The 13810-nt window shown below is 49.2% G+C and overlaps 1 protein-coding gene across 3 annotated transcripts in view; it reads right to left on the bottom strand.

Annotated features, from left to right (window-relative positions):
- abr (ABR activator of RhoGEF and GTPase) overlaps nucleotides 1-13810 on the bottom strand; it is a 138725-nt gene that overhangs the window by 113834 nt on the left and 11081 nt on the right. Inside the window, exon 1 of one of the 3 annotated variants that reach the window (XM_080183698.1) lies at nucleotides 9155-9242. The exons of the other annotated variants lie outside the window; for them this stretch is intronic. Coding sequence (XP_080039824.1) covers nucleotides 9155-9215 — 61 coding nt within the window. The 5' untranslated portion in view covers nucleotides 9216-9242. Of the gene's footprint in view, nucleotides 1-9154; nucleotides 9243-13810 lie in introns of those variants that run through there. 3 annotated transcript variants of the gene reach the window in all.

The raw sequence follows: 13810 nt of genomic DNA on the forward strand, positions 1-13810 counted from the left end.
ACTTGCAACTATGGCAAGGTCTGCAAGATACAACAGGTTACAACATGAAACATGTAAAATGCTCCCTAATGAGCTCAATGCATTCGACACCTGTTTTGAACAAGAGGTCAGTGAAGGTATGCGCTCCGCCCCGGAAGCCTGGGATGAACCTGGATCCAAGGTCACCATCGCAGATGTCAGAGCAGCCTTCTCGAAGGTCAACCCACGGAAAGCGACTGGCCCGGATGGGATACCCGGACGAGCACTCAGATCCTGCACGGATTAGCGAGTGGGGGGAGTCGCAGACATCTTCAACCTCTCTTTACACCAATCTGAGGTCCCTATCTGCTTCAAGACGATGACCATCATCCCGGTACCAAAGAAACGCCAGGCAGTGTGGCCTTAATGACTATCATTAGGTGGCTCTGACATCCATCATTATGAAGTGATTCAAAAGGTTAGTCATGGCACAAATCAATTCCAGCCTCCTGGACTGCCTGGATCCACTACAGTTTGCCTACCGCTGCAACAAGTCCACAGCAGACGCCATCTCCCTGGCCCTGCACACAACCCTGGAACACTGAGAAAGCAAAGAGACTTATGTCAGACTTCCTGATAATTGATTACGGCTCAGCCTTCAACAGCATTATTCCTACAAAACATATCCCCAAACTCTGTGGCTGGGCCTCGGTTCCATCCTCTGAGACTGGATCCTGAACTTCCTAACCCACAGTCCACAATCAACAACACCTCCTCCACGATCAACCTCAACCCCAGTGCCCCACAAGGCTGTGTTCTCAGCCCTCTTCTCTATTCACATATAACCGTGTGGCCAAATTCCCCTCCAACTCCAGGTTCAGGTCTGCTGATGGCACCACCGTAGCGAGTCTTTTGAATGGACCTACCTTGCATTAAGTTGATCTTTCTCTACAGGCTAACTATGACAAGAACACTATATTCAGCACTCTCTCATTTCCTTCTCTATGAGTGGTATGCCCTATCTTAATAGTGAACAAAAAACAATATTCTTCACTGTACACTAATACATGTGACAATAATAAATCAAATCAAATACTATATCCCAGTGTCCCTACCAGTACTGTACCCCAGTGTTATACAGTGACAGACCCGTCCCCACCAGTACTGTACCCCAGTGTTATACAGTGACAGACCCGTCCCCACCAGTACTGTACCCCAGTGTTATACAGCGACAGACCCATCCCCACCGGTACTGTACCCCAGTGTTATACAGCGACAGACCCGTCCCCACCAGTACTGTACCCCAGTGTTATACAGTGACAGACCCGTCCCCACCAGTACTGTACCCCAGTGTTATACAGCGACAGACCCGTCCCCACCAGTACTGTACTCCAGTGTTATACAGCGACAGACCCGTCCCCACCAGTACTGTACCCCAGTGTTATACAGCGACAGACCCATCCCCACCAGTACTGTACCCCAGTGTTATACAGCGACAGACCCATCCCCACCAGTACTGTACCCCAGTGTTATACAGTAACAGACCCGTCCACACCAGTACTGTACCCCAGTGTTATACAGAGACAGACCCGTCCCCACCAGTACTGTACCCCAGTGTTATACAGTAACAGACCCGTCCCCACCAGTACTGTACCCCAGTGTTATACAGCGACAGACCCGTCCACACCAGTACTGTACCCCAGTGTTATACAGCGACAGACCCGTCCCCACCAGTACTGTACCCCAGTGTTATACAGCGACATACCCGTCCCCACCAGTACTGTACCCCAGTGTTATACAGCGACAGACCCGTCCCCACCAGTACTGTACCCCAGTGTTATACAGCGACATACCCGTCCCCACCAGTACTGTACCCCAGTGTTATACAGCGACATACCCGTCCCCACCAGTACTGTACCCCAGTGTTATACAGCGACAGACCCGTCCCCACCAGTACTGTACCCCAGTGTTATACAGAGACAGACCCGTCCCCACCAGTACTGTACCCCAGTGTTATACAGTCACAGACCCATCCCCACCAGTACTGTACCCCAGTGTTATACAGTCACAGACCCGTCCCCACCAGTACTGTACCCAGTGTTATACAGTGACAGACCCGTCCCCACCAGTACTGTACCCCAGTGTTATACAGAGACAGACCCGTCCCCACCAGTACTGTACCCCAGTGTTATACAGTCACAGACCCATCCCCACCAGTACTGTACCCCAGTGTTATACAGTCACAGACCCATCCCCACCAGTACTGTACCCCAGTGTTATACAGTGACAGACCCATCCCCACCAGTACTGTACCCCAGTGTTATACAGCGACAGACCCATCCCCACCAGTACTGTACCCCAGTGTTATACAGCGACAGACCTGTCCCCACCAGTACTGTACCCCAGTGTTATACAGTGACAGACCCGTCCCCACCAGTACTGTACCCCAGTGTTATACAGTGACAGACCCGTCCCCACCAGTACTGTACCCCAGTGTTATACAGAGACAGACCCGTCCCCACCAGTACTGTACCCCAGTGTTATACAGTGACAGACCCATCCCCACCAGTACTGTACCCCAGTGTTATACAGTGACAGACCCATCCCCACCAGTACTGTACCCCAGTGTTATACAGCGACAGACCCATCCCCACCAGTACTGTACCCCAGTGTTATACAGTGACAGACCCATCCCCACCAGTACTGTACCCCAGTGTTATACAGAGACAGACCCGTCCCCACCAGTACTGTACCCCAGTGTTATACAGTGACAGACCCATCCCCACCAGTACTGTACCCCAGTGTTATACAGAGACAGACCCGTCCCCACCAGTACTGTACCCCAGTGTTATACAGTCACAGACCCATCCCCACCAGTACTGTACCCCAGTGTTATACAGTGACAGACCCATCCCCACCAGTACTGTACCCCAGTGTTATACAGCGACAGACCCATCCCCACCAGTACTGTACCCCAGTGTTATACAGCGACAGACCCATCCCCACCAGTACTGTACCCCAGTGTTATACAGTGACAGACCCATCCCCACCAGTACTGTACCCCAGTGTTATACAGCGACAGACCCATCCCCACCAGTACTGTACCCCAGTGTTATACAGTGACAAACCCGTCCCCACCAGTACTGTACCCCAGTGTTATACAGTGACAGACCCGTCCCCACCAGTACTGTACCCCAGTGTTATACAGAGACAGACCCGTCCCCACCAGTACTGTACCCCAGTGTTATACAGTGACAGACCCGTCCCCACCAGTACTGTACCCCAGTGTTATACAGTGACAGACCCGTCCCCACCAGTACTGTACCCCAGTGTTATACAGTCACAGACCCATCCCCACCAGTACTGTACCCCAGTGTTATACAGTGACAGACCCATCCCCACCAGTACTGTACCCCAGTGTTATACAGCGACAGACCCATCCCCACCAGTACTGTACCCCAGTGTTATACAGTGACAGACCCATCCCCACCAGTACTGTACCCCAGTGTTATACAGCGACAGACCCATCCCCACCAGTACTGTACCCCAGTGTTATACAGGGACAGACCCGTCCCCACCAGTACTGTACCCCAGTGTTATACAGCGACAGACCCATCCCCACCAGTACTGTACCCCAGTGTTATACAGGGACAGACCCGTCCCCACCAGTACTGTACCCCAGTGTTATACAGCGACAGACCCATCCCCACCAGTACTGTACCCCAGTGTTATACAGTGACAGACCCGTCCCCACCAGTACTGTACCCCAGTGTTATTCAGCGACAGACCCGTCCCCAACAAAGAACAAAGAAAATTACAGCACAGGAACAGGCCCTTCGGCCCCTCCAAGCCTGCACCGACCATGCTGCCCGACTGAACTAAAACCCCCGACCCATCCGGGGACCATATCCCTCTATTCCCATCCTATTCATGTACTTGTCAAGACGTCCCTTAAAAGTCACCACCATATCCACTTCCACTCCCTCCCCTGGCAATGAGTTCCAGGCACCCACTACTCTCTGTTGTAAAAAATCTGCCTCATACAGCTCTTTTAAACCTTGCCCCTCGCACCTTAAACCTGTGCCCCCAGTAATTGACTCTTCCACCCTGGGAAAAAGCTTCTGACTATCCACTCTGTCCGTGCGTCTGATAATCTTGTAGACTTCTATCAGGTCTCCCCTCAACCTCCATCACTCCAGTGAGAACAAACCAAGTTTCTCCAACTCTCATAAGAACATAAGAACATAAGAACATAAGAAATAGGAGCAGGAGTAGGCCATCTGGCCCTTCGAGCCTGCCCCGCCATTCAGTAAGATCATGGCTGATCTGTCGTGGCTCAGTTCCACTTTCCCGCCCTCTCCCCATAACCCTTAATCCCCTCTCTTATCAAAAACCCATCAACCCGCTTCTTAAAAATATTTAGCGAGGCAGCCTCCACCACTTCAACGGGCAGAGAATTCCAGAGATTCACCACCCTTTGAGTGAAGAAGTTCCTCCTCAACTCCGTTCTGAACTGCCCCCCCTTTATCTTGAGGCTGTGCCCCCTAGTCCTACTGTCTTTTTTGAGCGGGAAGAGTCTTTCCACCTCTATCCTATCCATCCCATTCATCATCTTATACGTCTCAATGAGATCTCCCCTCATTCTTCTAAACTCTAACGAGTACAAGCCTAGTTTATTCAGCCTCTCCTCATAGCTCAACCCCCTCAACTCCGGTATCAGCCTAGTAAACCTCCTCTGCACTCCCTCCAAGGCCAAAATATCCTTGCGCAGGTGCGGCGCCCAAAACTGCACACAGTACTCCAGCTGCGGCCTCACCAATGCCCTATACAGCTGCAGCAAGACCTCCCTACTTTTATATTCAATCCCCCTCGCTATGAAGGCCAGCATCCCATTCGCCTTCCTGACCACCTGCTGCACCTGCAGGCTGGGTTTTTGCGACTCATGCACAAGGACCCCGAGGTCCCTCTGCACCGTCGCCTGCTGCAGTTTTTCGCCACCTAAGTAATAGTCCTTCCTACCATTCTTCCTACCAAAGTGGACCACCTCACACTTGCCAACATTAAATTCCATTTGCCATTTCCTGGCCCATTCGCCCAGCCTATCTAGATCCTTCTGCAGACTCTCCACACCCTCCGCACAATTTGCCTTTCCCCCAATCTTGGTGTCATCAGCAAATTTCGACACCCTACACTCGGTTCCCTCCTCCAGATCATCTATATAAATGGTAAATAGCTGAGGCCCCAGCACCGACCCCTGGGGCACCCCACTAGTCACCAACCGCCAATCCGAATAGCACCCATTGACCCCCACTCTCTGCCTCCTATTTGACAACCAATCCTCTATCCACGCTAACACCCTACCCCCAACTCCATGTCCTCTGACCTTCTGCAGTAACCTCTTGTGAGGTACCTTATCAAACGCCTTCTGAAAATCCAGAAAGACCACATCCACCGGCTCTCCTCTATCCACTGCCCTAGACACATCCTCATAGAACTCCAGTAAATTGGTCAGACACGACTTCCCTTTAATGAAACCGTGTTGCGTCTGCCCTATCAAGCAATTTCCTTCAAGATGCCTCGCAATTTCCTCCTTAATGACGGATTCTAACATTTTACCTACCACAGACGTTAAACTAACCGGCCTATAATTCCCCGCCTTTTGCCTGGATTCCCCGCCTTTTGCCTCTCCTCATAGCTAATGCCCTCCATACCAGGCAATGTCCTGGTAAATCTTTTCTGTACCCTCTCCAAAGCCTCCACATCCTTCTGGTAGTGTGGGTGACCAGAATTGAACACTATATTCCAAGTGCAGCCTCACTAAGGTTCTATAAATCTGCAACATGACTTGCCAATTTTTAAACACAATACCCCGGCCGATGAAGGCAAGCATGCCGTATGCCTTCTTCACGACCTTCTCCACCTGCATTGCCACTTTCAGTGACCTGTGTACCTGTACACCCAGATCCCTCTGCCTATCAATACTCTTAAGGGTTCTGCCATTTACTGTATATTTCCTATCTGTATTAGACCTTCCAAAATGCATCACCTCACATTTGTCCGGATTAAACTCCATCTGCCATTTCTCTGCCCAAGTCTCCAACTGATCTATATCCTGCTGTATCCTCTGATGGTCCTCATCGCAATCCACAAATCCACCAACCTTTGTGTCATCCACAAACTTACTAATCAATCCAGTTCCATTTTCCTCCAAATCATTTATAAATATTACAAACAGCAAAGGTCCCAACACTGATCCCTGAGGAACACAGAACATAACAGCACAGTACAGGCCCTTCGGCCCTCAATGTTGTGCCTTGTCACAGCCCTCCATTCAGGAATGCACCCTTCCATTGCTACTCTCTGTCTTTTTTGACCGAGTAAGAAGTCTGACAACACCAGGTTTACGTCCAACCGATTTATTTGATAGCAAACTCACAAGCTTTCGAGGTTTCCCTCTTTGTCAGGTGAATGGAGAGCTCTGGCCTCAGCCTGTGCTGTTACATGCACTGCCTGAGGCCATAACTCTCCACCTGCCTGACAAAGAGGGAAACCTCGAAAGCTTGTGAGTTTACTATCAAATAAATCGGTTGGACTTAAACCTGGTGTTGTCAGACTTCTTTCTGTGTTTACCCCAGTCCAACGCCGGCATATCCACATCATGACTTTTTTGACCGAGCCAGTTTTGTCTCCACCTTGCCAGCTCACCCCTGATCCTATGCGACTTCACCTTCCACATCAGTCTGCCATGAGAGACCTTGTCAAAGGCTTTACTGAAGTCCATGTGGACAACATCCACTGCACTACCCTCATCAATCATCTTCGTCACTTCCTCGAAAAACTCAATCAAGTTACTGAGACGCGACCTCCCCTTCACAAAACCATGTTGCCTCTCACTAATACGTCCACTTATTTCCAAGTGGGAATAAATCCTGTCTCGAAGAATCCGCTCCAATAATTTCCTTACCACTGACATAAGGCTCACTGGCCTGTAATTACCTGGATTATTCTTGCTATCCCTTCTTAAACAAAGGAACAACATTGGTGAATCTCCAATCCTCTGGAACCTTCCCTGAATGATGTGGAGATGCCGGTGTTGGAATGGGGTAAACACAGTAAGAAGTCTCACAACACCAGGTTAAAGTTTAACAGGTTTATTTGGTAGTAAACGCCACTAGCTTTTGTGCTCTGTTTGTGAAAAGATCTCCAACTTACCTGACGAAGGACCAGCAAGTGCTCTGAAAGCTAGTGGTTTGTGCTTCCAAATAAACCTGTTAGACTTTAACCTGGTGTTGTGAGATTTCTTACTGGGACCTCCCCTGTAACCAGTGAGGATACAAAGATTTGTCTCAAGGCCCCAGCAATTTCCTCCTTTGTCTCTCTCAGTATTCTGGGGTATATGCCATCAGGCTTGGGGACTTGTCTACCTTAATGTTTCTCAAGAACCCCAATACCTCCTCCTTTTTGATGTCAACATGACTCAAACTATCTCCACATCCTTTCCCAGACTCATCATCCAGCAAGTCCTTCTCTTTGGAGAATACTGATGCAAAGTACTCGTTTAATACCTCGCCCATTTCCTCTGGCTCCATGCATAGATTCCTTCCCTTGTCCTTGAGTGGGCCAACCCTTTCCCTGGCTACCCTCTTGTTCTTTATATATGTGTAAAAAGCCTTGGGATTTTCCTTAATCCTGCTGGCCAATGCTTTGTCATGGCACACTTTAGCCCTTCTTACTCCTTCCTTAAGTTCCTTTCTACTTTCCTTGTATTCCACACTTACTTCCTGTGTTCCCAGCCTCCTAGCTTTGACAAATGCTTCCTTTTTCTCTTTGACCAGGCTCACAATATCTCTCATTATCCAAGGTTCCCAAAACTTATCCTTCATCCTTACAGGAATGTGCTGGTCCTAAATCCCTATCAACTTACACTTGAAAGCCTCCCACATGCCAGATGTTGATTTGTTCTCAAACATCTGCCCCCAATCTAATTCTTCAGTTCCTGCCTAATATTGTTGTAATTAGCCTTCCCCCAATTTAGCTCCTTCACTTGAGGACTACACTTATCTTTATCCATCAGTACCTTAAAGCTTACTGAATTGTGGTCACTATTCCCGAACTGCTCCTCTACTGAAACATCGACCACCTGACCAGGCTCATTCCCCAATACCAGGTCCAGTGTGGCCCCTTCCCTAGTCGGACTTTCTACATACTGTTTCAAGAAGCCCTCCTGATGCTCCTGACAAACTGTCCCATCCACTCCCCTAGCACTAAGTACCGTACTCCAGAGTTATACATGACAGACCCGTCCCCACCAGTACTGTACCCCAGTGTTATACAGTGACAGGCCCGTCCCCACCAGTACTGTACCCCAGTGTTATACAATGACAGACCCGTCCCCACCAGTACTGTACCCCAGTGTTATACAGCAACAGACCCGTACCCACCAGCACTGTACCCCAGTGTTATACAGCGACATACCCATCCCCACCAGTACTGTACCCCAGTGTTATACAGCGACATACCCGTCCCCACCAGTACTGTACCCCAGTGTTATACAGCGACATACCCGTCCCCACCAGTACTGTACCCCAGTGTTATACAGCAACAGACCCGTCCCCACCAGTACTGTACCCCAGTGTTATACAGCGACATACCCGTCCCCACCAGTACTGTACCCCAGTGTTATACAGCAACAGACCCGTACCCACCAGCACTGTACCCCAGTGTTATACAGCGACATACCCATCCCCACCAGTACTGTACCCCAGTGTTATACAGCGACATACCCGTCCCCACCAGTACTGTACCCCAGTGTTATACAGCGACATACCCGTCCCCACCAGTACTGTACCCCAGTGTTATACAGCAACAGACCCGTCCCCACCAGTACTGTACCCCAGTGTTATACAGCGACATACCCGTCCCCACCAGTACTGTACTGCAGGTCTCTAGACACATCCCAGATTTTGTTGTGAAGTGTGCAGGTTGCTGTTAGTTACAGTTGAAATGGACAGAAGGTGAATATTGGAAGCGTTTGCTGTGTGGAATGGCAGGCGGGGCCTGCAGTGTTTACAGATAACACCTATGAGATAGATGTGGAGAATGAGGCACAGTTCAGCACTACACGGCCAGGACAGAACGAGGCAAACACTGATCATCACAGAGAGAGAGAGAGAGAGAGAGAGAGACAGAGACGTACTGCTATAGAGAGTGTCGATCCAGGAGAGTCGAGGCAAGCTGTGATGGCTGAGTGGCTCCATGTTAGGGGTGATTTCCTTCAGTGTTGGATGCTGCTGCTGGTTACACCGTGCAGGCAGAGGAGAAACATCAGGGGAGAGAACAGCTCCCCAGCCCAGAGAGTGAGGAGGAGCTGAGACTGAGCTGCGAGCAAGCGTCAGCAACAAAGCCCAGTGACAGCTGCTGCCGTAGCAAACCCTCAGCTAGTGGCAAACAATGGGAGTGTTCCTTCCCAGTGCAACACTCCACTGCAGACAATCCATCAAACAGCAGCACTGAGGCACCCAGCTAAAACCCCATTCACACAGGCAGCAGCTCACATCCAGAGTCAGAGCACAGCAAGATCCCAACGCCAGGGAGCGCACAGCAAGATCCCAACGCCAGGGAGCGCGCAGCAAGATCCCAGCATCAGAGAGCACTGAAAGATCCCAGTGTCGGAGGGCACAGAAAGATCCCAGAGTCAGAGCACGCACACGGCAAGATCCCAGTGTCAAAGAGCACACAGCAAGATCCCAAAGTCAGAGAGCGCACAGCAAGATACAAGTGTCAGAGAGTGCACAGCAAGATCCCAGAGTCACAGAGTGCACAGCAAAATCCCAGAGTCAGAGAGTGCACAGCAAGATCCCAGGGTCAGAGAGTGCACAGCAAGATCCCAGGGTCAGAGAGTGCACAGCAAGATCCCAGGGTCAGAGAGTGCACAGCAAGATCCCAGGGTCAGAGAGTGCACAGCAAGATCCCAACACCACATCATGACTGTTGTCCAATGCTTTGCCAAAATCCATATAATCTACATCAACTGCACTAACATCGTCTAAACACCTGGTCATCTCTTCAAAGAATTCAATCAAATTTGTTAAGTGTGACCTCCCTCTGATGAAGCCATGCTGACTCTCCCTGATCAAGCTTTGCCTCTCCAAGTGGAGATAGATGCTTTACTTCAGAATCAAAGAACCCTACAGTACAGAAAGAGGCCCTTCAGCCCATCGAGTCTGCACCGACCATAATCCCACCCATGCCCTACCCCCATATCCCTACATATTATACCTGCTAACCCCTCTAACCTACGCATCCGTGGACACTAAGGGGCAATTTCTTAGCACGGCCAATCAACCTAACCTGCACATCATTGGACTTAGAGTGAACAATGGGAAGCTTTTTCCCAGGTTGGATACGAAAATCACAAGGGGCCACGGGCTTAGGGTGAGGGGGGAGAGGTATAATTCAGACGTTAGAGGGAGGTTTTTCACACAGAGGGTAGTGGGGGCCTGGAATGCACTGCCAAGTAGGGCGGTGGAGGCAGGCACGCTGGAGTTGTTTAAGACTTACCTAGATAGGCACATGAGCTGACTAGAGATGGAGGGATACAAAGGATTGTTCTAGTTAAGGATCAAGAGCCTCCGGACGTTCCTGGGAATCAACAGATTCCTATGGGCCATCCAACATATTTTATGGTTCACCTGTCTCTTACGTTTGAGCTTCTGGGGATCTTCCGGAACGTTTGGATTAGCTGTGTATGTTTACTGATGTCTCTTTTTACACCCATAGGTGATTCGGTCCGCCTTGTTGGCCAACAAGGGGCATACACGCAGTGGGTCGTGCGAGGGCTGCTCTTGGATGTTGCTTTGAGAGTTGCCGAGTGCTTCACGTCATTAGTGTACGCTTAAACTGGACCGTCTGACGGGCAACACGACAGCTCAGTGACTATCACTATTTGCTGTGCAGATACATGGACCTGGGTCGGATCTCCGACTTGGGTTGGTGTCTGTGGGAGTTTGCACATTCTCCCCGTGCTTGCGTGGGTTTTCTCCGGGTGTTCTGGTTTCCTCCCACACCCCAAAAATGTGCTTTTAGGCTGACTGGTGTTAACAAATGGTCCCTAAATTAGACCTCCCTTAATCTGGCGCAAATATAATTCTCTAAGTTTTCACCCCCTTTATTGTGGAGTCCAAGAGGTGTAGACAAAAGTCAGAGGTAGGAGGAGGACTGGAACGAGGCACTCAGTGAATGTTAAAATGGGCGGCATGGGCTTGTAGGGCCAAAGGGCCTGTTTCCTGTGCTGTGTTGTTCTTTGATTTTTGTTCTTTGGACTGTGGGAGGAAACCGGAGCACCCGGAGGAAACCCACGCAGATACGAGGAGAATGTGCAAACTCCACACAGACAGTGACCCGAGCCGGGAATTGAACCCAGGACCCTGGAGCTGTGAAGCAGCAGTGCTAACCCACTGTGCTACCAAGCTGCCCACTTTCTCAAATAGTTTCCCTACCACTGATGTGAAACTCACTGGTCTGTAGTTCCCTGGTTTATCTTTACAACCTTCCTAAATAGCGGGACCACATTAACTGTTCTCCAATCATCTGGCAGCTCCTCCATGGCCAAAGAGGAATTGAAAATTTGGGTCAGAGCCCCTGCAATCTTCTCCCTTGCCTCCCACAGCAGCCTAGTGCACAATTCATCCGTACCTGGAGACTTATCCACTTTTAAGACTGCCAAAACCTCCAATACCTTGTCCTTCCCTATTCAATTTGCTCAAGAACCTCACAGTCCCTCTCCCTGAATTCCTCATCCTTATTCTCTTGGGTGAAGGTGAATGAGAAATATTCATTCAACATTCTACCAATGTCCTCTGGCTCCACTCACAGATTGCCTCCTTGATCCCTAATGAGCCCTACTCTCTCCCTGCTTATCCTCTTCCCATTGATATACTTATGGAATATCTTGGGATTTTCCCTGCTTTTACCAACCAGAGCTTTGCATTCCTAATTACTTTCTGCACTTTCTATATCTCTACTAATGCTATATCTATACTAATGCCTCCAATGATTTGCAACATTTGTACTTCATAAAAGCCTTTGTTTTCATAAGAACGTAAGAACCAGGTGCAGGAGTCGGCCATCTGGCCCCTCGATCCTGCTCCGCCATTCAATAAGATCATGGCTGATCTTTTCATGGACTCAGTTCCACTTACCCACCCACTCACCATAACCCTTAATTCCTTTACTGTTCAAACATTTATCTATCCTTGCCTTAAAAATATTCAGTGAGGGAACCTCAACTGCTTCACTGGGCAGGGAATTCCACAGATTCACAACCCTTTGTCTGAAGAAGTTCCTCCTCAACTCAGTCCTAAATCTGCTTCCCCTTATTTTGAGGCCATGCCCCCTAGTTCTAGTTTCACCCGCCAGTGGAAACAACTTCCCTGCTTCTATCTTATCCATTCCCTCCATAATCTTATATGTTTCTATAAGATCTCCCCTCATTCTTCTGAATTCCAATGAGTATAGCCCTAGTCTACTCAGTCTCTCCTCATAAGCCAACCCTCTCAACTCCGGAATCAACCGAGTGAATTTCCTCTGCGCCCCCTCCAGTGCCAGTATATCCTTTCTCAAGTAAGGAGACCAAAACTGTACACAGTACTCCAGGTGTGGCCTCACCAGCACCTTATACAGCTGCAACATAACCTCGCTGTTTTTAAACTCCATCCCCCAGCAATGAAGGATAAAACTCCATTTACCTTCTTAATTACCTGCTGCACCTGCAAACCAACTCCTCGTGATTCCTGCACAAGGACACCCAGGTCCCTCTGCACAGCAGCACGCTGCAGTTTTTTTACCATTTAAATAATGGTCCATTTGGCTGTCATTCCTACTGGTTATCCATTGTTCTCTGGGCTTGATATTCCTATTTATCACCAGACGGAAGGTGTTGGGCTTGCACCTTCCCATTTCCTTTTTGAATGTCCACCACTGCTCTTCTGTGGATTTTCCCATTAATAGCTGTTCCTAGTCTACCTTGGATAAATCTGTCTTATTTTACTAAAATCCGCTCTCCACAATCCAAAACTTCTTTTTGCAGCTGGTCTATTTTCTTGTCCATAATAAACTGAAATTGTACCATGTTGTGATCACTATCACTAAAATGCTCCCCCACCATCACCCCAATCACCTGTCCTGCTTCAATCCTCAGTATCAGATCCAGCACAGCTCCTTGTCCTGTTGGGCCCTCTACATAATGACCTGAAAAGTTCTCCTGTCCACATTTCAGGAAATCCATTCCGTCCAAACACTTAATGCCGTGGATGGAATTTTCCAGCTCTGCTCACCATGGGAACTGTAGCATGCAGAGGTCTGTTGACCTCGGGTGGGATTTTCTGGTCTTGGGGTGAGCGTGGCCAGAAAATGCGCCCAGCGTTTATCAGAGTTAGTGTTGGGGAAGTTGAAATCACCTACAATAATTATCCTGTTGGTTTTATACAGATTCAATGAATTGTGCACATATTTGCTCCTCAATCTTCTGCTGACTCCCTGGGGTCGAGTCAGCAGAAACGATCTGATACCGAGCGCTGTCATCTGACGCAGCTCACGAATGACTTTCTGCTTTGTGGTTACTGATACTGTTCTTGACGCACAGACTGTTGGTGAACACGGGTCAGCTAGTCTCAGGAGGTATACAGCTCGTAACTTACTAGTGAAGTCACAGTTGAAGAGGTCTCTCTGTATGCCATCATCTCTGGGGTTTAGACATGTAGAGCAAGCACTTCTGGACTAAGTAGAACGAGCGCCAATGCAATGCTGTCCCAAAGCCTTAGTGGGGCTTTATGTTCTAATCAACGTAAGTCAT

Source organism: Carcharhinus amblyrhynchos, unplaced genomic scaffold (assembly GCF_965287045.1).
Source record: "Carcharhinus amblyrhynchos unplaced genomic scaffold, sCarAmb.v2.hapA scaffold_382, whole genome shotgun sequence".
Classification (NCBI taxonomy): domain Eukaryota; kingdom Metazoa; phylum Chordata; class Chondrichthyes; order Carcharhiniformes; family Carcharhinidae; genus Carcharhinus; species Carcharhinus amblyrhynchos.